The sequence below is a fragment of the Tachyglossus aculeatus genome, chromosome 25, assembly GCF_015852505.1.
Source record: "Tachyglossus aculeatus isolate mTacAcu1 chromosome 25, mTacAcu1.pri, whole genome shotgun sequence".
NCBI lineage: Eukaryota > Metazoa > Chordata > Mammalia > Monotremata > Tachyglossidae > Tachyglossus > Tachyglossus aculeatus.
In genome coordinates this window covers 1719705-1744781 of record NC_052090.1, presented here as the reverse complement: position 1 = coordinate 1744781, position 25077 = coordinate 1719705, and the positions used below count along the sequence as shown (strand labels likewise).

Here is a 25077-nt window from a genome sequence, read left to right as displayed (position 1 = left end):
GGGAGAAAGATTCTTCAGCTCTTGATGAGGGGAATTTAAACGAAGAGCTTGTTGTGGGCAGGGAACGTGTCCACCAACTCTATTGCATTTATTCTCCCAAGCACTTAGTATGTGCTCTGCACACAGTAAATGCTTATAAATATCATTGATTATATCATATTACGTAGCTCAGCAGAAGAGATTCAGGTATTATTTTCTGAGTATAACGATACCCACATAAGTACTGTGAAGATGGGTTATTTCTGGGAAACGTTATTCAAATTGGATAAATGGAATAAAAGGCATCTCCTCCAGGTACTTCAGGGTCAGATAGAGCGCTTCAAGCTAGAGAAGTAGCATCATATAGCGGTTAGAGCATAGGCTTGGAAGGCAGAAGATCATGGGTTCTAATCCCACCTCTGCAACTTGTCTATTGTGTGACTTTGAGCAAGTCACTTCACTTCTCTGGGTCTCAGTTACCTCATCTGTAAAATCGGGATTGAGACTGTGAGCCCCATTTGGGACAGGGACTATGTCCCATCCTTTTTGCTTACATCCACCCCAGCACTTAGTACAGTGCCTGGCACATAGTAAGTGCTTATCAAATGCCATTATTATTATTATTATTATTATTATTATTATTATTATTATGGGGAGGTGATGGGTGTAGGAATTCACTGTTGGTCATTCAATCAGTGGTATTTATTGAGCATTTATTCTAGGCAAAGCACTGTGCTAAATGTTTGGGAAAATATAATAGAGCAAGTGGACGTGATCTCTCCCCTGAAGAAGATTACAGTCTATCAGGGAAGACTGACCTTAAAATAAATACAGGCAGGGGAAACAACTGAATATAAAGATATGCACATAGCTACTGTGAAGAGGGGTGGGTTGATTACCCAAGGGCTTAGGGTGTACTGACTTGAGAAGAAGCGTAGCCTAGTGGAAAGAACATGTGTGGCCTTGGGCAAGTCTCTTAACTTTTCTGTGCCCCAGTTACCTCATTTGTAAAATAAGGATTAAGACTGCAAGCTCCATTTGGGACATGGACTGTGTCCAATCTGATTAGCTTGAATCTACCCCAGCACTTGGTACAGTGCTTGGTATAAAGTAACAAATATCATGACCAAAAAAAGTGCACAGGGGACTCAGTTGGGAGGAAAATAGAATGAGGAGGTGAGAGATCAGTCAGGGAAGGTTTCCTGGAGAAGTTGTAATTTTTAGTAGAGCTTTGAAAATTGGGAGAGCAGTGTCCGCTGGAAGCTCATTTTGGGCAGGGAATGTGCTTATTTTTATATTGTACTTTCCCAAGCACTCAGTACAGCACTAGGCACACAGTAAGCGCTCAATAACTGACCGACTGACTGAAGGTGGAAGAATTACCAGACAGAAGGGAGGAAATGAGCAAGGGATTGGCAGCAAGAGAGATGAAAGCAAGACACAGTGATTAGGTTGATATTGATGAGGCCAAGTGTGCAGGTTAGGTTGTTGTCAGAGAGGAGCCAGGGAAGGTACGAAGGAGGGGTTGAGCTAATCGAGTGTCTTAAAACTGAAGGGGAGGAGTGTTCACTTGATGGGGAAAATGGATGGGCAACTATTGGAGGCACTTGATGAGTAGGAAGACAAACATAATTTCAGCTAATTTGAATTTTAGTTCGTGATTGAGCTGGAGATGAGGGTAGCATAGGTGTACAGGAGATGAGGGGCAGATCAAACCTTCACAGCACTAAGTCATTGCAAGGAGGCACTTGGGTGAGTCTCTTCTTACCTGTGAATCTTATTCTTCATGGCTGAAAATGTGAAGAGGCATATTGGCCAGAAGACCCCCATGACAAAGGAGTTAAAGGCCCAAATGGACCTCTTTCTGAGATATCTGAAAAAGGGGGGAGTGGATTAAGTGTGAGGTGCTTTTAGTCCCATGATGCCCTTAACCTGGTGCACTATGTAACAAGTCAGTCCTCCCACTGCTCTTAAACTGCGATATAAAATGTTTGACGAGTGAACTGGGTGCCGTCTAAGATGAGAGAAAGACAAATGTTCAGTGAATGCTGAGGGAGGAGGCTATTTCCAGCATCAACCTTCACCCCCTGAGGAATGTGCAAAAACGGAATGTCCTCACTGGCTCCTTGAGCTTGAGGTATCTAGCTCAGTCAGCTGTCCACGGCAGGCAGAGAACAACAGAAAAGGAAGAATTTTCTGGCTTCTAAGGGGACCTTCGGGGAAAATTTCATCAGATTATAGGAATACAATATTCTGTCTTCCTTTCAGTACATTTTAGCCACCTAAGAATGGTTCAGGATTTTTCTGGCCCCAATCTGGTAATACAATATCCCTCTGCAGGCACAAAGGCAAAAAAGTAATCAGATTGATGACTGGCATGTCAGTGAGCAAGAAAAACCATCCGCCTCCTTGGACCGATACTAGTTTAAGATTAGAAAAAGGCATCTGCTGGGGCTAGCCTGCACTTCATTTGACACTCTTGGGGATAATAATAACTGTAGTATTTGTTAAGCACTTACTGAGTGCCAAGCCCTGTGCTCAGTGCTGGGATATCAGACAATAAAATAAATGACCGAAAGCAGTTTGGGATTTGACCGAGGAGTTGACCGTGGAGCTCACATTAGTCAAAGGGAATCAGTCAGCGATCTCTTACAGAACAGAGGCGGGAGGGGGGAATCCACCTTCAAGCGTTGATGGTTTTCCATATACGTCTCCTTTTTATTTTTAAACATCCCTAACTCTTTGCTGATGGACACTTTCTTGCAAGGGATGGAGAGGAGGGAGGAGCTGAAGCAAAGCGGTAGGATGGAAGCCGGTAATATTCCCAACCTTGAAAGTCAAAATTCCAGAATGAAACCAAACCCCCTGGCAGTGACACTGAAGAAAAAAGATTTACAAGTTAAGCAGAACTGACATTCTACCAAGAAAAAGGATCCGTCAATCTGCTTTTGACAGTCAGCAGGAGAGCTGAAGCTGGCTTTGCCTAATTTCTTCCTCCTTTGCCTCTAGAAAAAGATGGCAAGGAGCAGTTAAAAACAATTTGGTGAAGCCCTGACCCCAGTAGATTCCATTTATAGCCTGAGGCCAAATGACGCCCCCCTGGGCTAGCAAACTGTCCAATCCAGCTGCATGGGACAAGATTCTCTTCAGCAGGAAGTGAAATATATATATTTGCCCTTATACCATCTCTCACTCTGGGGCTACATTCAAGGCACAGGGTGATCAGCCTGACAGTCATTCCTCCTTCTCCTCCTCTTTCTCCTCTACCTCTTCCTCCTCCTCCTCCTCCTCCTCCTCCTCTTCCCGCAAGGACCTCTCTGACCAGTTGGGTTGGTGTTGCCCTTGTTTCCGTCTCCTTTTTCAACCAAAGCTTTTAAACCAAATGGCACCAAAGAAGGACTTAAAGAAGGCTGCTACACCAGCCGCGGCCCCAGCCCCGGCCCCGGCCCCGGCCCCGGCTCCTCCTCCCAAGCCTAAGGAAGAGAAAATTGACCTTTCTTCCATCAAGGTAAATGGATGAATTGTTTGGTCACTGAAAAACTTAGCCAATAAGCAACTTGTGAAATTTGCACTAGCCTTCGTGGGCATGGAAGGGGGGAGAGGAGGGACATAGGGGGCAGGGTCGGAGAGTAGGGTGGTCGACCTTCTTCTCCGTGAACGGTCCCACTCTGGGGGCCTCCTTGCTGACCCTCTGTAAACACCTCTACGGAAAGGAAACCTGCTGTCGCCGAACAGGATCAAGAGTCAGGTCCTCTCACCCTGAGCTCTCAATCCGAGGCGTCAGACGTCTTCCAAGTGAATGCCAGTTTGCTCTTTAAAGGGGCAGGGAAACCTGGTCCCATTGGCAGGACCGGAGGAAAAGGCAATCACTCCCATGAGAGTTTCATGTCTGACTTTTTTCCGGGGTCCGAGAGCAGCTGACGGGTGGTGTTTCCGAATGTCTGCGTTGTGCAGCTGCTTTGTGTCTTCTCCATAAGAGAAGATCTGTGCAATTCAGGCCATGATTCTCACGAGCTGGATGCGATGGAATTCGACCCTATCTAAATTAGCCTGATGTAGAAAATGATAGGCGCAAGTGTTTCAGTGACTTTAACAGTATTCCTACTTATGGATTTTGCTCCAAATTTGCCCACTTCTGATATATGAAACTAACGAACAAGAAGAGAATTTCAAGCAGGCTTTGCACCCTCCTGATTAATATGTGTCTTTGGATTTTTGCATGCTGGATGGAAGAGATGAATGAATTAGTGTCCACTCTTTGCTGGACCTGAAGTCCCAGCTGATCTGGAGGGGCTCGGAATTAGGCAAAGGAGAGCAAGCCAAAAAATTGCCTTCCTCTCTGCCAGACGGCGCCTCTGCCTTCTCGGCACTCCGATAGGTCAGATTCCCAGTCTGAGACTCCCCATCTCAGGACTCTGCCTTATATGGTAAAGCTCAAGGTTGAAGGAGTTAGTAAGGAGTCTCAATTGAGGCAAGTCTCCCTTTTAGACTGTGAGCCCACTGTTGGGTAGGGACCGTCTCTATATGTTGCCAATTTGTACTTCCCAAGTGCTTAGTACAGTGCTCTGCACATAGTAAGCGCTCAATAAATACGATTGATGATGATGATGATGAAGTCTCTCCTACCTGAGGTTAACTAAAATTTCACTTGTTCCCATCCTGGCCAAGGTTGAGAACATTCACCTCATCAGTCTTTCATGTTTTGGTATTCGGGTGTCAAAATTTAATTCAGTGACCTGTAATGGCTGAGATGGGACAAAGAAATGAATGTCCAGTTTGAACTTCAACCCTCCGATACCCCTTTAGCCTCATATTGAGGTTTGAGCTGGAGCTGGAGGGCAATCACAACTGCACCAGGTCTGGTAAAGCTGGATCAGTTATAATAATGAATAAAAATCCAGTCAATAATCCTCCTCCCATCCCTCCCCCCCTTTACCTCCATCCCCTCCCCACAGCACCTGTATATATGTATATATGTTTGCACGTATTTATTACTTTATTTATTTTATTTGTACATATTTACTATTCTATTTATTTTATTTTGTTAATATGTTTTGTTTTGTTCTCTGTCACCCCCTTCTAGACTGTGAGCCCACTGTTGGGTAGGGACCGTCTCTAGATGTTGCCAACTTGTACTTCCCAAGCGCTTAGTACAGTGCTCTGCACACAGTAAGCGCTCAATAAATACGATTGAATGAATGAATGAATGAATTTATCGAGTGCTTACTATGTGCTAAGCACTGGGGTAAAAGTAGCTGATCCAAAAGCTGGATCAATCAATAATTAATAATAATCAAGGCATTTGTTAAGCACCTACTCTGGGCAAATCACTGGGTAATCAATGGTATTTAATAAAATGCATACTATATGCCAAGCATTGAGTTGGTCGATGTGTTCCCTGCTTTTGAGGACCTTAAAGTCAAGAGGATTGTAAATACGAAGTTATCCGATTGGACACAGTTCCTTATCCAATTGGACACAGTCCCCAAACCACGGGGGCTCAAGTTTATACCCATTTTACAGATGAGCTAACAGATGAGCCCCAAAGGAGACACGCCCAAGGTCCCACGGCAGACCAGTGGCAGAGCTGGGATGAGAAGTCAGATATCTAGATCCCCGGTCCCATACTCTTTCCATTAGGCCAGACACTAAAGGGACTTTATAAATATCTATTTATGGAGATAATGCAGGCTGGACCATCTACGAAATGACTTGTCCCTTGGCCCAGTTCACTTGGAGGAAATACAACTTCCAGTGACACTGCTCTTCCTAGTAACATGTCTTCAGATGCACTCTGAAGTCCCAGGTCTAAAACAATCTATAACAAGTCTACCTAGTACTATCATTAGATAGAAGCAGCATAGCCTAGAGGAAAGAGCATGGGCTAGGAGTCAGAGGACCTGGGATCTAATCCCAGCTCACCCAAGTATCTGCTGGGTGACCTGGGGTGAGTCCCTTAATATCTCTGTGCCTCAGTTACCTCATCTGTAAAATGGGGATTAACACCGCAAGCCCCACGTGGGACAATGGACTGTATCCAACCTGATTAGCTTGACTCTTCCCCAGCACTTAGTAATACAGTGTTAAGCACATTATAAGTGCTTAACAAATACCGTTTAAATAGGCCAGTCCAAAGCTGATGGTTTCACTTGGAGTGCTATTAATAATTAAACTAATCAGAAGAATATGATAGCAGCCTTGATATGTATGGCAGCACCTCATACTCAACCCTCCCTCAGCTCCACAGCCTTATGTCCATATCCTTACACTTTGCCATTCTCCTATATGTAATGCATTTTAATGCCTGTCTCCCCGACTCTATTGTAAGCTCCTTATGGGCAGAGATGGTGTCTACCAACACTATTGGATTGTAATGTATTGTACTGTACTCTCCCAAATGCTTAGTACAGTGCTCTACATAGTAAACCCTCAGTAAATACCATTGATTGATTGGTTGAAACCTGGGTATTGGGACACTTGCCCTAATCTTACACACCTTCTCCTTCTCTCGGCAACTGTGCGAGAGAGTGGAGTTAAAGTCCCCAACCTTCTGGAGGCATTCATACTACAAGTTCCAGAATGCTGTGAGACTTATGCTTAGTATGGGCTGAGCGTGGGCCCAAGCATTAATAGTGAGGGCAGCAGACTGTTAGAGCCAAGGAAGGGTTGACTAGCTATCCATGACATTCCCACTCCTGGGATGCAAGAACCCTGTTAGGATATGTATATGGTCAGTGGTTAGGCTCTAAGCACTTTGCCACAACCCCACGGCACTTTCATGCATGTCCTTATACTCTATTGCTTTCTCTACCTGGAATTGATTTTCCTGTCTGTCCCCTCTACTTCATTTTAAGTTCCTTGAGGATAGGGCTTGTGTCCATATACTCTATTCTAGTCTCTCAAGCACTTAGTGCAGTGTTCTGCACCAAATAAATGCTTAATAAATACCTCTGATTAATTGATCTGTTTCTAGATTCCATGAAGAGAATGAAGAGCTCTCTCTTAGTTCTCTTCTGTCCCTCTTTCCCTTTTTATCCTCTGTCCCTCTAAAAGGAGTCACTCATTTTCTTTCTTTAAGGTTGGGAAAAGAAGGGGAAACTAAAACACCGAAGTTGTCTACGTCAATGGCTTCAGGAAACAGCCAGGCACTGCTATTTAATAAACTCTCCAGAATCCGCAAGTTGAAGTCCACAGCCTAACTAATATTCAGATTGGAACTCGATTGCTTCTAGTTCTTGAAAATCAGCAGAAATCATCTCTCGAAATGCTCTCTTGCCCCTTAGCTCTCACCCCAGATCCCTCGCCTATGACCAAAAAGGAAAAAAGCAGATTAATAATAATGGTGACAATTGTTAAGTGCTTAAAAGATGCCAAGTATTGTACTAAGCATTAGGGTAGACACAAGAAAAGCAGGTTCATTGATTCATTCATTCATAGTTATTGAGCGCTTACTGAATGCAGAGCACTGTACTAAGCACTTGGGAAGTACAATTCAGCAACAGAGACAATCCCTGCTCACAACAGGCTCACAGTCTAGAAGGGGGGAGACAGACATCAAAACAAGTAAACAGGCATCAGTAGCATCATTATAAATGAAATGAATTATATATATATATATATATATATATATATATATACAGCATTAATAAAAACAATATAATTATAATTATAAATATGTACATGTAGACACAAGTGCTGTGGGGCAGGGAGAGGGTAGAGAAAAGAGAGTGATTTGGGGTGATGGGGAGGGGAGGGTGAGCAGAGGAGAAGGGGGGCTTAGTCTGGGAAGTCCTCTTGGAGGAGGTGAGCATAGTCCCTTTCCCACACAAGGGCTCAGTCTAAATAGGAAGGGGAAGAAGAATATATATACCATTTCATCCAAGAACTCTGCAGCCTGGTTTTCTTCTTTAGAAGCAGAGAAAGCTACTGCAGGTGCATCCCATTAACAATGTCGATTCTGATCTCAGAAGGAATCGGGGCTAATTGGGTCTGGTGTGAAATGGCTCCCGAGTTAAAGTCTGTTGACTGATGCCCGGACTCCTCATCCTGTTTCAATTATCTCTTATTTACAAAGAGAAAGTGCCCTTGGAAGGAGTGAGTGGGGCCCAGAGATCAAAGGAAAAAGCAAAGCTTCCTCCTCCAACATTCCAGAAGAGAGAAGCTTCAACTGTCCTTCCAGGAACCATGAAATTCAGAACATACCCGCATATGTAGTGCCCTAATGTGTCAGAGGCAAGCAAGAGGCCCTCCCCCGCCAGTCCATCAGGCTCTTTTACCCTCGAACTATTGCCTGGACCTCGGAAACTATTACCAGGGTTTGGCCTCATTATCGAGCAGCAGTCCTGAAGACATTTCAGGCCAAAAAGGCCAGATATCAGACCACAAATCCAATTCCCTTTTGCCTCCTGGGACTCCCAATCAATGAAAAGCGGCTAGTCCTTTGGACTCTGAGTTAGTCCTTTCAGGATTGCTGACAGCTATAGCACTGAGCATGAGCCCTCATCATGCACCTTCCATTTGCAAAATGTCTTTGAGTCCCGCAGCCATCCTCGGTTCTGGAGCTGGCCCCAAAGGTGGGGAATATGATACTTCAAACATGGGGGCCAGAGCACAGGTTATTTTTGTTTTCTCTCCTTCCTTGCCCTGGGTTCCGAGTCCCTCTACAAAAGCGCTGAGGTTTGGTTGCCGGAAATGTTGCATGTTTTCTGTTTGCTCTCCCGCGACCGGTTCCAATCAGTGGCTGGACCGGGCTTGAGACGACCACTGACAGGCCCAGCCCCTTTGGTTCCATTAAACAATCCCAACCACTAAAACAACTGCCTGGCAACTCCGTGGAGAAGAGCCACGGGAGGCGTAGATGAGCGCTGTATCTGGGCACCTGACAGGTGAAAAGACCACCGACTGGTAAGTAAACCATTTGCATGATGCATGCTTTCAGCGTATCTTCCTCCAAACAGAAGGATGTGGTTTCCATGGCTCTTAGTAGCACCGCCCTTGTAACACTTGTTCTGTTTACCACTCAACCAGGTCATCTCTGACAGACATGCAAGTGCCATTACGAGAGAGATAACCCCATGAGATGCACTGGCAGAAAGAACGCTGACTGGATCTACGAAGCTCGCAGAGGCGAGGGACCTTGTGGCGGGCAGGGTTACCAACTTCAATGCAGCCACGAGGGCAGGAATCCATTGTAGAGCTTCAGCACCTCCATGCTTCCCAAGTAAAGACAGGCAGGCCAGGTGGCACGGTGGCATAGTCAATGAGGCCGTGCGGTCCAGTGCTGTCTGAGGAAATATAGAGTAGCCTGGGGTGGGGCATGATGGGTCCACTCTGTTTGGGAGTGGGTGTTTGGGAGAGGGATGTTTTGGGTCCTGGTGACCGGAGGGAGACCCTGTTGGCTTTGTTTTTGGGTCTGAACTGGGAAGTCCATTTCTATTCTAAGGCAGATTTGCTTTAGGTCTGCTTTAGTGGAGGGCACCTGGAACTGCCCTAGATGGGGCAAGAACCAGGCTAGGAGCTGGGGGAGGTGAAGTCAGTGGGCTTCCCTGAATAGTGGTCTGTGCCTCTGACTGCTACAATAGAGATCACCTAAGAGAGCTGGTGGGCAAGGGGACCTATCCAGCCTGAGGAGTAGAATTAGGAGGAAAAGGATTTTCAGTCATTTTAAAGTGGAGGGTTCCATTCTTGCTTCCCAAGAAAAGGAATTCTGAGATGTGCGATTTGTAAAGGGCTTATTATGTGCCAAGCACAGTACTGAGCACTGGGGCAGTTACGAGATCAGCAGATAGAACCCAATCCCTGTCCCACGAGGGCCTTAGAAGCCCGGCTTTCTCTGGAACAAAGAACTTGGCAAGGGCTGTCCAAGTCATTTCCCAAAGCCCACCCCTCCCATTTTAAGTTGGGCCTGAACCCACTCTGGTTAGGGAAAAATAATGGAGGAAAGACAATAAAGACAAATGGTTAGAACAGAGAGGTTCAGTCATGCCCCCGATTTATGCTCCCTGGGGAAAGAGGAGAATCCCCCCCGTGTTGAGTGCAGCAGGTCTGCCTAGACGTACTCTGAGTTTGGCTCAGTGGAAAGAGCACGGGCTTGGGAGTCAGAGGTCATGGGTTCTAATCCCGGCTCCGCTGCTTGTCAGCTGTGTGACTTTGGGCAAGTCACTTAACTTCTCTGTGCCTCAGTTACCTCATCTGTAAAATGGGGATTAAACCGTGAGCCCCATGTTGGACAACCTGATCACCTTGTATCCCCCCCCCAGTGCTTAGAACAGTGCTTTGCACACAGTAAGTGCTTAACAAATACCATCATCATTATTATTGTCCTCAGCTCTAAAAGGACAAGCAAGACCAGGGCCTTGGCAAGGGGAATCACTTGCTGGCAGCCCCACAGCAGGGACAACCCTCTGGTGACTTGGGGGCCTAATGGCTGTAGGTTGAGGCCACACCATCTCCCATTGGCTGTCAGGGTGGGCCCATCTCCCCCAGGGGTAAATTTGGAGAGACATATGGGCCAAGGACCCTAGGAAGGGCAAGTCTGCCCTTCTCCCCGAGGCCCCAGAGAGCACTTTCAAAAGAGTGAAAAGCCCAGCCCACCAACCAGCACAAGCCCCCACCAAATCAGACCAACCATTCAGCTTTCACCCTTCCATATTTGGGTCGTAAAAACACTAATGGCACCATCACCCTTTGGAAATGCCAAAAATGTTGGGCCCGACTTCGGGAGAGTTAAAATCCTGAACTTCAGTCACCAAGAGGAAAAGCTGGTTTTCTTCCCCCTTAGTCTGTGAGCTCCTTGTAGTAGGAATAGTATTGATTAAGCAATGACTGTGGGCCGAACACTGGGTAGTTGTAGTAGTATAGTAGTAATAGTAATGTTTATTAAGTGCTGACAAATGCTGCTAAAAAAATGCTCTCTCTTGCAACAAATCCAAACCAGACTTGGTTACGAGGTGCTGCCTGGCTCAGTGATCTCTGAGGAAGGGAGGTCTTTGACCCCTACCATGGCACAGTGGAAAGTGCACGGGCTTGGGAATCAGAAGTCATGGGTTCTAATCCCGGCTCCACCACTTGTCAGCTTTGTGACTTTGGGCAAGTCACTTAACTTCTCTGTGCCTCAGTTATATCATCTGTAAAATGGGGATTAAGATTGTGAGTCCCCCGAGGGACAACCTGATCATCTTGTATCCTCCTCAGCACTTAGAACAGTGCTTTGCACATAATAAGCACTTAACAAATGCCATTACTATTACTCAAACAGATGGACTCTCTGCAGGAGCATTTCAGCAAAGAGAGAAGACCTCTGGCCAGGGTCATTCATAGACTGTTCTGCAACTGTGCAGGATTAAAGTCTGCCTGATTCATGGACAATTACAAAGGGTTCCATTTAGTCTGCTGATAAAACACAATATTTTCCTGCCCCTTTTCCAGTCATAGCTATAAAACTCCAACCTGGGTTTCAGATTTCATCTGCCACAGAGCTTGGCACCTTCTCTAATCTAAAATGGACCCAGGGGACAGGAATAAATGTTGAGGAAATGAGCTCACCCTTATAAGGGATATGGATCTGGGCCAGGGAAGAAAAAATGTTGTCATTGTTCCCCCCACTCCTACCTGCAGAGTGTGAAGGGTAGCAGAATGGGAGTTTTGCCATTGATTTTTGAGTCCCAACTATCACTGGAGCAGAGCAGAGCAGGCAGTTTTGGGTGGTAGTTCCTAGGGCTTTGCCAGTCTAGAACTCCCAGACAACTAACTCGATGGGGAGTCACAGGTGCCAACATCTTCCCACCCTGCACACATTCCCCTGATCTAAAACCCCAAGTCCCGGAAACCACTATAGTGGTAGAGTGCAGTGGGACAACAGGCATCTAAACTATTGCCCAAATAAATCCAAATATTAGAAAAACAGATTTCAATGGCAAAAATTCATTTTTATGGAGGAAACTTCTCCTCCCAACCCAGTTACTCTTCCATCCAATGAGCCACAGTCATAGCCTCAAACTCCCTGCTTAAGGTCTTCCAGGCTCAGCCTTAGTTCTCCCCTGACCAGGAGCCCAAGGAAATCCACTCCTCTAGCTGAGCCTCCTGAAGATAAGTTGGTTCAGCCCAACTCTAAATCTCTCATGTTGGCATAGACTGCTGCTCTCTAAATCTGACTCCTGGGAAGTCCCTTTGATTCCATAGTTTCCCTGTTCTTGGTTTCTCTTAGACCTTTATCAATCAATCAATCTTGCTATGTACAGAGCACTGTACTGAGCCCTTGGGAGAGTACATTATAACCAATTTGGTAGCCCTGTTCCCTGCCCATGAAGGAGAGGAGACAGACATTTAAATAATTTATGGACATGTGCATAAGTCCTGTGGAGCTCAGGGTGGGGTGAATAAAGGGTACAAATCCAAGTGCAAGAGTGATGCAGAAGGGAGAGGGAGTAGATGAAATGAGGGATTAGTTGGGGACGGCCTCTTAGAGGAAATGTGATTTGAATAGAGCTTCAAAGGTAGAGAGAGTCAGGGTCTATGGGATAAAGTAAAAGAAATGGTATTTGTTAAGTGCTTACATTGTGTGAGTCACTGTACTAAACACTGGCGAGGATACAAGCAAATCAGGTTGGACACAGTCCCTCTCCCAGGTGGGGCTCACAGTCTCAATTCCCATTTTACAGATGAGGTAAACCGAGGCCCAGAGAAATGACTTGCCCAAGGTCACACAGCAGACAAGTGGCAGAGCCGAGTCTAGAACCCTTGATCTTCCGCTTTCCAGGTCTGTGCTGTATCCATTATGCCATGCTGCTTCTACATGTAAAGGAGGAGGGAGTTTCAGGGCAGCAGCAGGACGTGGATGAGGGGTCAGTGGCAAGAGAGAGGAGATAGAGGTTCATTGAGTAGGTTGGCATTAGAAGAGTGAAGTGAGTGTGCTGGATTGTAGAAGGAAAGCAGCAAAGTAGGATAGGAGCGGGCAAAGTGATAGAGTGATTTTCAGGAGTGAAGTCTTTCCTTTATAGAATGCAACGTGTCAGGAAATCTAAACTCCTTTGCTGGAAGTTCTTCTGATGATTATTTTATTATTATTACTATTAGTAATAGTAGTAGTAGTAGTAGTAAACAGCATGGCCTAGTGGATAGAGCAGGGGCCTGAGAATCAGAAGGTCATTGGTTCTAATCCCAGCTCCGCCACTTGTCTTCTATGTGACCTTGGGCAAGTCACTTAACTTCTCTGTGCCTCAGTTCCCTCATCTGTAAAATGGGGATTAAGAGTGTGAGCCCTGTGAGGGACAGGGGCTGGGTTCAACCTGATTATTGTGTATTCATTTATTAATTCATTCAATCATATTTATTGAGCATTTACTGTGTGCAGAGCACTGTACTAAGCACTTGGGATGTACAAATTGGCAACATATAGAGGCGGTCCCCACCCAACAGCAGGCTTACAGTCTAGAAGGGGGAGACGGACAACAAAACAAAACAAGTAGACAGGTGTTAATACCAACAGAATAAATAGAATTATAGCTATATACACATCATTAATAAGAGTAATAAATATGTACAAATATACACAAGTGCTGTGGGGAAGTGAAGGGGGAAGGGCAGAGGGAGGGAGGAGGGGTGATGGGGAGGGAAGGAGAGGAGAGGAAAAAGGGGGGACTCAGTCTGGGAAGGCCTCCTGGAGGAGGTGAGTTCTCAGTAGGGCTTTGAAGGGAGGAAGATTGCTAGTTTGGTGGATGTGTGGAGGGAGGACATTCCAGGCCAGAGATAGGACATGGGCCAGGGGTCGACGATGGGACAGACAAAAACGAGGCACAGTGAGGAGGTTAGCGGCAGAGGAGCGGAGTGTGGGGGCTGGGCTGTAGAAAGAGAGAAGGGAGATGAGTTAGGAGGGGTTGAGGTGATGGACAGCCTTGAAGACGAGAGTGAGGAGTTTTTGCTTGAGTCGAAGGTTGATAGGCAACCACCGGAGATTTTTGAGGAGCGGAGTGACATGCCCAGAGCGTTTCTGTACAAAGATAATCTGGGCAGCAGAGCGAAGTATAGACTGAAGTGGGGAGAGACAGGAGGAAGGGAGATCAGAAAGGAGGCTGATACAGCAATCCAGTAGGGATAGGATGAGAGATTGAACCAGCAATGTAGTGGTTTGGATGAAGAGGAAAGTGCGGATCTTGGTGTTGTGGAGGTGAGACTGGAGGTTTTGATGATGGACTGGTCTGGTGTGGGGTGAATGAAAGACCGGAGTCAAAGATGACACCAAGGTTGTGGGCTTGTGAGAAGGGAAGGATGGTATCTACCCCAGAGCTTAGGAAAGTGCCTGGTACATAGATGCACTTAACAAATACCATAATTAGTAGTAGTAGTACTGCATTCCCTCTACCCTTGCCAGAATCTGATTCTTTCCAGAATGGTGATGCTCTATGAAAGCTGACTCATTGTTTCCACTCTTAAACTTTCTACTTTAGGGTACCCCCTATCCCATATCACCCAGCCTCATTGAGTTATGAGCTTCTCACCATCATTCCAATTATCCAACAGGAGAAATCCTAGCTGATTACCCTATTCATTCATTTCTCTTCTAAATCCATTCTATTTCCCAGAGTTTGTCTCCTTCATTTTGAGAAGCTCCCCTACAGCTTGTCCCAACTGAGGAATATTTCTGAAGCACTGGGAAATGAGAGGAAGTCTTTTGTCCCTGCACCAAAAATCCTTTCCAGCAACTTACATAAACTCTGCAGCTTCTGTAATGTTTAATGTTCTGCAGACGTAATAATAATAATAATTAATAATAATAATAATGATGGTATTTGTAAGCGCTTACTATTTGCCAAGCACTGTTCTAAGAGCTGGGGGAGATAGAAGGTAGTCAGATTGTCCCAGGAAGGGCTCACAATCTTAATCCCCATTTTACAGATGAGGTAACTGAGGCCCAGAGAAGTGAAGTGACTTGCCCAAAGTCACACAGCTAAGTGGCAGAGCTGAGATTAGAACCCATGACCTCTGACTCCCAAGCCAGTGTTCTTTCCACTAGGCCATGCTGCTTCTATTATGGTATTTGTTAAGTGCTTACTATGTGTCAAGCACTGTTCTAGGCATTGGGGTATTAGATACAAGCTAATCAGGTTGTCCCATGTGGGACTCACAGTCTTAATCCCCATTTCCAGATGAAGTAACTGAGGCACAGAGGAGTTAAGTGACTTGCCCAAAGTTACACAGCAGACAGGTGGTGGAGCCAGGATTCGAACCCATGACCTTCTGACTCCCAGGCCTGAGCTCTATCCACTATGCCACGCTGCTTCGACTTGTGTCTATCTTGTGCCTTAGTGGAGTTTTATCACTGGGATTGGAAGAGTATGTGGGACATCTCAAAAAGTGAGTATATAGTCTTCCCCCAGAGCTGCAAACTGTTTGTCAGTTCATGGTCAGTCCAGAAAATTATAATTATGGTACTTATTCAGCACATACTATGTGCCAAGCACTATACTAAACACTGGAGTATGTACAAGATAATCAGGTTGGGTATGAGGCTCATAGTCTAAGTAGAAGGGAGTAGGATTTAATCCCTGTGTTATTGATGAAGAAACTGAGGCCTAAGGTAATTAAGTGACTTTCCCAAGGTCACACAGCAGGCAAGTTGCAGAGCTGGAATTAGAACCCATGCCCTTTGACTCTCAGGACCATTATTTTTCCATTAGGCCACATGAATCAAAAATCGGTTCTAGTAATAATAATAACAATGATTGTAGAATTTGTTAAGCACTTTCTATATGCCAGGCACTGTAAAAGCAAATCGGTTTGGACACAGTCCCTGTCCCGCATGGGGCTCACAGTCTTAATCCCCATTTTTACAGATAAGGTAACTGAGGCACAGAGAAGTAAAATGACTTGCCCAAGACCACACAGAAGAGAAGTAGCCGAGTCAGAATTAGAGCCCGTGACCTTCTGACTCTTAAGTCTATACTCTATCCACTATGCCATGCTGCTTCCCCAACTTTTATGCGCTTTAGGGTCCTGTCCATAAAGCCCATAATAATATTTTGGTGTCTGCAGCCACTGCTGCCCCATCCACCGCCACTTCACTGCCACCTCCTTGGTCTCCACACCCAGGCATGCCTGCTTAGTTTCTGTCAGGAAAAACATCCATCCATTTTACTCATACTGTTTGGTAAGACATTCTCAGCAATTGGCAGCCCTGTGTCGCCCTGCCCCAAAGAGGAAAGAGGGCGGAGCTAATCCATTTGATCATCATCATCATCAGTCATATTTATTGAGCGCTTGCTATGTGCAGAGCACTGTACTAAGTGCTTGGGAAGTACAAACTGGCAACATATAGAGACAGTCCCTACCCAACAGTGGGCTCACAGTCTAAAAGTCAGTTTGGGAGCCCCACCCTGGGTCCCATGGAATTTAATTCCCTCTATCTCCTGGTGGAAAAGACTATATAGTCTGGGGATGGGGGGAGCTGTCACCACTAAGGGGCTGCAGAACTTGGTCTCCCCTTTCAGGCCCCCTTGAACGGGTGGGGGGATAGAGACCTCCCTAGTAGCCTGCTGCAATCACAGGCTCGACTAACTACTCAGAAAGAGTTTCTCCTTCACATGATTACTTGCAATTGCAGAATAGCAGTGTGGCAGGTTCCCCAGAGAGTTTGCCCCCACCGCTTTGGCTCTTTTATATTTGTCTTAAGGGCAATGCTCTCTGCTGCAGAGTAGCTGAGACAGATACTGATTGAGTTAAGGCAAGAGGTGGTTTGATGGTTTCATTCCAATATCCACTTACATTCAATGATTAGCCCTGAAACCCTCCCACTAGGCTATAATACTAATAATAATAATGGCATTTGTTAAGCGCTTACTTTGTGCAGAGCACTGTTCTAAGTGCTGGGAAGGGTACAAGGTGATCAGGTTGTCCCACGTGGGGCTCACAGTCTTCATCCCCATTTTACAGATGAGGTAACTGAGGCACAGAGAAGCTAAGTTATTGATGGCATTTGTAAAGCGCTTACCATGTGCAAGGCACTGTTCTAAGCTCTGGGGAGGATACAAGTGATCAGATTGCCCCACATGGGTCTCACAGTCTTAATCCCCATTTTACAGAAGAGGTAGCTGAGGCCCAGAGAAGTTAAGTGACTTGCCCCAAGTCACAGAGCTGACAAGTGGCGGAGGCAGGATTAGAACCCATGACCTCTGACTCCCAAGCCCGTGCTCTTTCCATTGATCCATGCTACATGGGAACCCTAGGGCTGCGGGAACTAAATTCTCATCTGTAAGATTCATTTTGATCTCCATACTAAGGAAATGCTTAGAAAAATGTTGGGGGTAAATCTCCAAAAGAGGAGCAAACACGAAAGGCACAGATAAAGAATTAGTAGCCAGAATAACTCTAGTCACTGAGCGAGGCTGTTGTTAAAATGTTATGAGAAGTCACAGCTGCGGCATGACCCTGGCCTCGACCTCTCTTCTGAAATCTCCTACCCTCCTCAGTACCCCTCAGGCCTCTCCTGAAAGTCCTTGCCAATCACTGGCCCCAGGCCAATTCCCTTTTAGAGGGGGAAGGGGAGGTGGGGAGGGGCTAGACCAGGCCTGGAGACAGGGGACTAGCCCCATAAGGAAAAAGCCAATGTCTGTGCCTTGATCTCCATGTCCTGGAGAAGCTTGGACACAGTGAGACTCTGAGCCTGGAATTGGACAGGGACTGCGCCTTACATGATTATCCTGTATCTACCTCTGCACTTAATACAGCTCTTGGCACATAGTAAGTGCTTAAAAAATGGCTCATGAGAAAATCATAACAGGGCTTTCCCTTCCAACCGGGCCTGCACAAAACTGGGAATGCCATTCAGGCTTGTGCTCCAATTAGGAGTTTCTTTAACTCTGTCTATGGCTCAATGTGCTGTGTGCTACTAAAGAGAGCCCACAGACGAAATCATATCATTGTTTGAGTTCCAAATGCAAACCATCTCCTAATTCTGAAATGCTGGTTTTCTCAGTCAAAACCTAAAATGCAGGATGCTCACTAACCAACCCCTGAGTTCCTGCCCTGCTATAAGGTGCCCTCACCTCTCATTATTATAACAATATGACAATACTATTATTATTATTAGTTTTATGTGCCAAGCACTGAACTAATTTCTGGAGTAGATACAAGAAAATCAAGTTGGACACAGTCCCTGTGTTACATGGAGATTGCAGTCTTTGGAGGGAGGACAGGTACTGAATCCCCATTTTACATATGAGAAAACTGAGGCATAGAAAAGTTAGTGACTTTTCCCAAGTCACACAGAAGGCAAGTGGAAGACCAGGGTTTGGAAGCCAGACCCATGCTCTTTCTGCTAGGCCACACTCCTTCTATATTCACTCCCCCAAGGCCCCCAGCGATGTCTCCACACCCACTGCTGAAATCATGATTGGCCACTGGCCCATGGCCTGTTGCAATCTCTCCTCTGACTCCTCAGAGTCCCATTCCCCAGCGTGGCTCTGAGACGAGCAAACCTATTCAGGAACCTATCCAACAGGAGGGGAAGATGGCTTGGGACAGGACTGTAGATGGTAATGCCCCTGTTCTGAGCTCCAGAGATGAGCCTGAGATCTTTACAGAGAAATGAAGTGGTGCTGTGGAATTGAGGAGGAGAAAAAAGGGATATTTGATAAGGAGGCCAAATGCCCATCCTAGCCCACCCTGCTGGCAACTCCAAAGGCGGGTATCTGTCAGCCCCTCCTATTTCTAATGAAAACAGCATCTACCTTTGACCTGTTGAAGTATTCTGGAGTCGGGTCCCTGCAGAGTATAAGGTGATGCCCTAAAATAGCCCCTGTTGGGCAGAGAATCTGCAAGCTGGCACATTTGTGACGTCTGCCTGAAGTGGTTTCGAAGGCCTGAAATAGGAGTTGCTCACCCTGAAGAGGGCCCTGGATGCTGCTGAAGAGAATACACAGGATGGGGTGAGGAGAGGCAATGGGTAGGAAGCTGGGAGAAATGAAGGGGTTTCTAGAAGCCTGTCAGGGCCATCTGCCTCCAGGGAGGGGAGGACAAGTGGTATAGATGAGATAGCCAGCCTCAGCGCGGACCCCTGTGGATAGTGGTCAGCAGCATCATCATCAATCGTATTTATTGAGTGCTTACTATGTGCAGAGCACTGTACTAAGCGCTTGGGAAGTACAAATTGGCAACATATAGAGACAGTCCCTACCCAACAGTGGGCTCACAGTCTAAAAGAGAGATGAGCCAGTCCCTCCAGCTGGAGGGGGGCAGGGAGTACAGCCAGCAGACCCTTCAGGTCGCAGAGATAGAGAGCATTGAGAGGGTGGCAAGCTTGGTAGGTGAGGGTTCATTTGCATTTCCAGTGAGAGCATGAGCAAATAATGCTACTGTTGCTCCTTCTCAGGGTCCAGGCTGCTAAGGGTAGGTCCTCTGAGCCAGGCTTTACCACAAGTCTAGCCCGCATGCTACCCCTTGGGTGCCCATCCCACTGCCAAGCCAGGGAGGAATGTACTGACCTTTCAGGGTGATATGAAACTCCCCAGCCTCCAGCCCCTCCCAAACGGCAGTGTTGGATCTGCCGGAGACGGAGACCTAGCAAATGTTGACAACCTCCGTGCTCACCACAGCTGGGCGCTCCCAGGCAACCATGGACGTCTTCTTAAAAATAGCCCCCACGCAGGTGCAGGGAGAAACCGATCCTTCTCCGCCTTTGCCCTAAGAAAGCCTCAGAAGGCTCCTTCTGGGTGTGGCCACTTCCCCTGACACCGGAGCTGGGGCGATGTGACGATCCTGCCTCCCCATAAATAAGGCTCTGGGCCAGTCAGGGAGGCCCCCACTCAGGGACTCGGTCAGCTCTCGACCACCGCTCCGGCTCCAAGACCACTCTCCAGCTGACCGGCTCCATCATGGTGGGTCCCCAGAGCCTGCCCTGGGGCTAGGGACCTCAGGCTAACTGGGCCCCACAAGGAAGGGCAGTGAGAAAGTCAGTTGAATTTGAGGGGAAGATTAAGGGAAAGGGGACCTCTTAGTTCTCCGGGGAAAGCGAAGCTTGCCAGCCCGGTACTGTTTTGATGGCATTAGGCTAGAAGTAGGTGAGTCCTGCTTGGGGGAGGCCGGAGGGTTGGAGGAGTTAGCGTTATTCTATGCAAAAATGTTGGCTCAGCCTGAATGTAGAAACCAAATCCTGCTCTCACCAGAGAGTCTCGGACGATCTCGGACGATCCGACCAGGGGAAGCCAGTGGCTCAGACGGGAGCCAGCTGAGTTCAATGAATGGGCTTTATATAATGCCAAGTGCCACAGTTGTGCAGCAATAGTACTTCAAATAAGCTTCATGCTGGCCGCCTGGGGCAGACTCTTGTGTGGACTAAAGATGGAATTGGACCAAGACGATCCATACGTGGTTGAAGCGTCAGGCCCTGCTTCCCTCCCAGGATAAGCACCTCCCAGGATCCCGGCTCTCAGAATTTCCCAGCAGGTATCTTATGCCACCTCTACTTGCACCCACGAAGGTCTCAACTCACTAGACAGGGTGCCCGTTCTAGCCAGTAGCTCTCTTCCTTCTGCCAATGCAAATTCAGTGGCACCACCTCTCTCTCTCTCTTGTGTTTCTTACGTTTTGTTTGTCACTCACTGCAGTCCTTCAGTGCTGACCAGATTGCGGGTAAGTGGAGCTGAACTTCAGTTCTAATGGCCTTGGGGTGAATTGTTGCTACCCTGCACAGTGTTCTTCATTGATTAACTGTCGTGACATTTAATCACTGACTAGCCCAGCTGGATTATCCTTTCCAAATCTGAGCTTGGACAAATAGGATCATTCGAGATCCCATTTGGAAGATGACTCATGAGATGATCTGGATAATCCTCAGATCCAGAAAAGTTTGGTTAAAAAAGTGATCTCTGTGGTTAATTTCTTTCCATTAGATCGAGTTCTCTAAGGAACAGCAGGAAGGTACGTGGAACGCAATGATCTTTTTTACCCATGCCCTTCGATAAAGAGATGTTTGGGTGGTATTTGAATCATGGCACTTCCTCCTGATTTTCTGATGTCACCTATGTTGATCAAATACATCTCTGAGCAGAACTGCAATGTTTCAAAAGTAATTGACAGGGAAAGGGCTAACCTGACTATGGTGAAATCACGGTGAAAAGGGGACGGGACATTGAGAGACTATATGACTTTAGGGAGGGGAGGGAAAGGGAGGCGTGGGTGAGAGAAGGAAGGATAAGGCAAGTGTGGGGGATGGATAATGCTGAGCAAAAGTTAATCTGAAAGCTTGGAATACAGATCGTTCAGAGACCAGTTGAGTGGCTCATTTAAATTTGCCAACTCTCTTGACCATCGATACTGACCATCAGTACTAACCAGAGAGCTTCAGATCTTTCAAATCCAAGAGAGGGAAGGGTTTCTGGTAAAGAAGGAGCCTCTCCTTCTCCCTGACCCCTCACCCTTTCTGCCTGATAGTCTCATTGAAAGACAGGTGTCATTTTTCACCTTCTGACCCTACTTAAACTGCTGGGTCTTTTTTCAGGTCAGGGAATGTTTCACTGTACCTCTTGAACTTTGGGGTCTGGGTTAGCAACAGCAGTAGCTAAATCTCAAAGCCTTTCAGGGAATAGAGCTTCCAAGTGTGTCCTTGAGAAGAAAGATCCTAACAGAAATTAAGTTCTGAGAATGGAAGAGAGATTTCCAGGGCCTGCCTTTCAAGTTCATTAATTTCCCTTTCAGCTCCTAAATCTCCTCTATAAAAGCCTGTCCAGGTTTTCAGCTGAGAAGGTTTGACAAGATGAGATGATGTGGGGGTGGGGGGGTAGAATCAGAGTTCTGTTCTGAATGACTATCCCCCGTGCTTAGCACTGTGTTGGGCACATTGTAAGCACTTAATAAACACTCTCGTAAAAATAATCAGAACACAAAGAATAACTCAGGAAGTTAATCCCAACCGTGTTCTTGACCGATGTCCTCATGAGGAAGCAGGCAGTGGTTAGACAATCTTTGATAATCTTTCTGGGCACTGAAATCACCTGGAGACTGCATTATATTTCTTTTTCTGTCTGGCAAAGGGTTAGTCAGAACAGGAAAATATATTAATTAGTAATAATAATAATTATGATATTTGTTAAGCACTTATTTTGTGTCAAGCACTGTTCTTCATGCTGGAGTAGATACAAAGTAATCAGGTTGTCCCATGTGGGGCTTACAGCCTTAATCCCTATTTTACAGATGAAGTAACTGAAGCACAGAGAAGTTAAGTGGCTTGCCCAAGGTCACACAGCAGGCAAGTGGCAGATCAGAATTAGAACCCACGTCCTCTGACTCCCAAGCCTGTGCTCTTCCACTAAGCCATGCGACTTCTCTACAGTACAGTCAATACAGTTTGACCTGTTTTCATAGGACCGCTTAACTGGAATATACTGCAGTGTAGCTCCCCTGCTCCCTACCCTGTAACTCTCTGAAAGGACCTGCCAACTTGCTCTGTGTTTATTAGGGGCTGAGGGACTGGTGGTTTAAGATCTGCTAAGGAGGCAGTGTCTGCTCAGAACACAGTAAGGCATTCACATCCTTGTGTGCTACAGCAAAAACCAAAATGTCACTTTGCTTTGGAATAAAAAAAAATAACCTGAGAAAACATAGACTCTACATAACCGGGGGAGAGGAGTTGGGGGAGCAGTGGGTTAGTTCAGAGGGGTTTAGTCCAAGGTTAGAGTCATCTTTGTGACTACCCCAACCCATTTCACAAAACTCCTGAACTTGGGGTGGCAAAAACTTTTGGGAAGCTTGAAAAGTCTCCGATCCTAGAATCTTCCCTGAGGGAATAATAACAATAATTATAATAATAATAATTAATAATGGAATTTATTAAGCTCTCACAATGTGCCGAGTACTAGGGTAGATAAAAAATAAACCAGTCAGGCTTAGTCCCTCTCCCACACAGTCTAAGAGAAGGGGGGATGCAGAGATCTTAACCCCATTCAAGAGATGAGGAAATTGAGGCACACAGAAGTAATTTGTCCAAGATCATCCAGCTGGTAAGACCCAGAGACAGGATTAAAATTGACTTCCAAATCCGAGCTCTTTCCAGTGGGCCATGCCGCTTCATATTTTTGCCCCCTCAGCACAGTAGAAGTGTCCATTTCCAAGGTATTTTCTTAGTGTTGTAAAAACCAATTCTGGCCTCTGCAATTTGATCGGGTGCTACTGAACTGGCTGCACACCATGCATGAGAAGAGGGACTGAGTGCCAGGGAATTTTGATCTCTCACGATGTTCAGAGAGGGAAAATACCTTGTCACTCTAGTCAGCTGTCCCCATTCAAGACACTGAAATAAGTCTCCCTTGCAGCAGTAATACTGATTTCAGTTCTACTGGATTTTCAAAGTGGGAAAAGGAGGCAGGTCATTGGTCATCTCATTGATCCCACACTTAATCTGGTATGAAAATGGGTCTGGGTCTCAAGCAGTTCTGAAATTTCACATTTGAAATTTGCTCTAACTTTGAATGTGCAGTCGTAGCACTTAGAACAGTGTTTGGCACATAGTAAACGGTTAACAAATACCATCATTATTATTATTATAATTGATACTGTTGCCATGGATGGCTGTATGGCTGCACAAACAGCCATAACAAGCTTATTTCAGTGCTCTTCCAGAGTTGGATGTCTACAGATCAGAAATATGCCTGGGTATGAAAAACCAGTCAATCAATCGTTGGAATTTATTAAGTGTTCATTCGTTCAATTGTAGACTCATTCCCTGCCCTCAAAGAGCTTACAGGCTAGAGGGGAAGACAGACTTTAAGATAAATTACAGATGGGTATATGCATCAGTGCTGTGGGGCTGAGGGTGGGGTAAATAGCAAGTGCTTAAAGGGTACAGATTCAAGTATGTAGAAGGGAGAGGGAATAAGGGAAATGAGTGCTTAGTTAGGGAAGGCTTCTTGGAGGAGATGTAACAGTAAGGCTTTGAAGTTGGGTAGAAGTTGGGTCTGGCATATATGGAGGGGGAGGGAGTTCCAGGCCAGAGGGAGGGTGGGTACAGGAAAGGGATCAGCACCGAGACAGATGAGAGCGAGGTACAATGAGTGAGTAGGATGAGTGAGTGAGTTAGAGTGAGTAGGATGGTGTTATGAAAATAATGAAGCTCAGAGATCCTGGGGTAATCACAGCTGAACCCAGAGGTCCCAGGGCTATAAGCAACTGAGTCCAGAGTTGCTGGACTGACTTTGGGCAATCATTGGCAAAATCCGGGCCTGGTTTTAACTCTATGTTCGCTCAACATTTTTAAACTCAGTCCAGACCTATCAAAAGGCACCTGTGGCTAACACTTGAATGATGAAGTGGCTGAGGGAGAAATAAATAAGATAATTCTGTGGGCAGGGAACATGTCTTCCAACTCAGTTAAATAGTACTCCCTCAAGCACTTGGGACAGTGCTTTGCATGTAATATGTGCTCCATGAATACGATGGATTGATTGTGGGCATAAATCTGATTTTGATTCTGTTATACTCCCCCAAGCACTTAGTACAGTACTCTGCACATAGAAAGTGCTCAATAAATACCATTGGCTGATTGATTGATTTTGAATAATAAGAATTATGGTATTAAGCGCTTTCTGTGTGCCAGGAACTGTATTAAGCGCTGGGGTAGATATGAACAGATTGGGTTGGACACAGCCCCTGTCCTGTGTAGGGCTCACAGTCTCAATCCCCATTTAAAGATGAGGTAACTGAGGCACAGAGGAGTTGCCCAAGATTACAGAGCAGACAAGTGGCAGAGCTGGGATTAGAACCCATTTGACGGTAGCAGAAATGAGGCAGTGACACTTAAAAATCCCCATCTGAAGTCTATGTTGGAATTTTAGTCTCTGTGGAGATTTCTTAGAAGCAGAACACAAGATACCCCAAGTAGGGAGCAGAGTTGGGGACCACTGGGTCTGCAGGCACTGCAGCCAGAAAGATACTTTTAGAAAGGAATTTATCTTCCAAAAGGTAATATCCCAGTTAGGAAGAAATGCCTAGGACTCTCTGTACTCTCCCAAGCACTTAGTACAGTGGCCTGCACACCGCGAATCTTCAATAGATGCTCATTCTTTCATTCAGTTGTAGTTATTGAGCCCTTACTGTGTGCAAAGCACTGTACTA

General features: G+C 46.1%; 1 protein-coding gene across 2 annotated transcripts in view; it reads left to right on the top strand.

The window, feature by feature from the left end:
- Nucleotides 1-3247: 3247 nt before the first annotated feature.
- The window catches only part of MYL1 (myosin light chain 1), a 28750-nt gene continuing 6920 nt past the window's right edge, over nucleotides 3248-25077 (top strand). The window contains exons 1-2 of one of the 2 annotated variants that reach the window (XM_038766664.1): nucleotides 3248-3487; nucleotides 20862-20889. In XM_038766664.1, the coding sequence (XP_038622592.1) occupies nucleotides 3362-3487; nucleotides 20862-20889 (154 nt within the window). In that variant the 5' untranslated portion in view covers nucleotides 3248-3361. Of the gene's footprint in view, nucleotides 3488-19780; nucleotides 19848-20576; nucleotides 20602-20861; nucleotides 20890-25077 lie in introns of those variants that run through there. The other variant, XM_038766665.1, reaches the window with a different exon arrangement.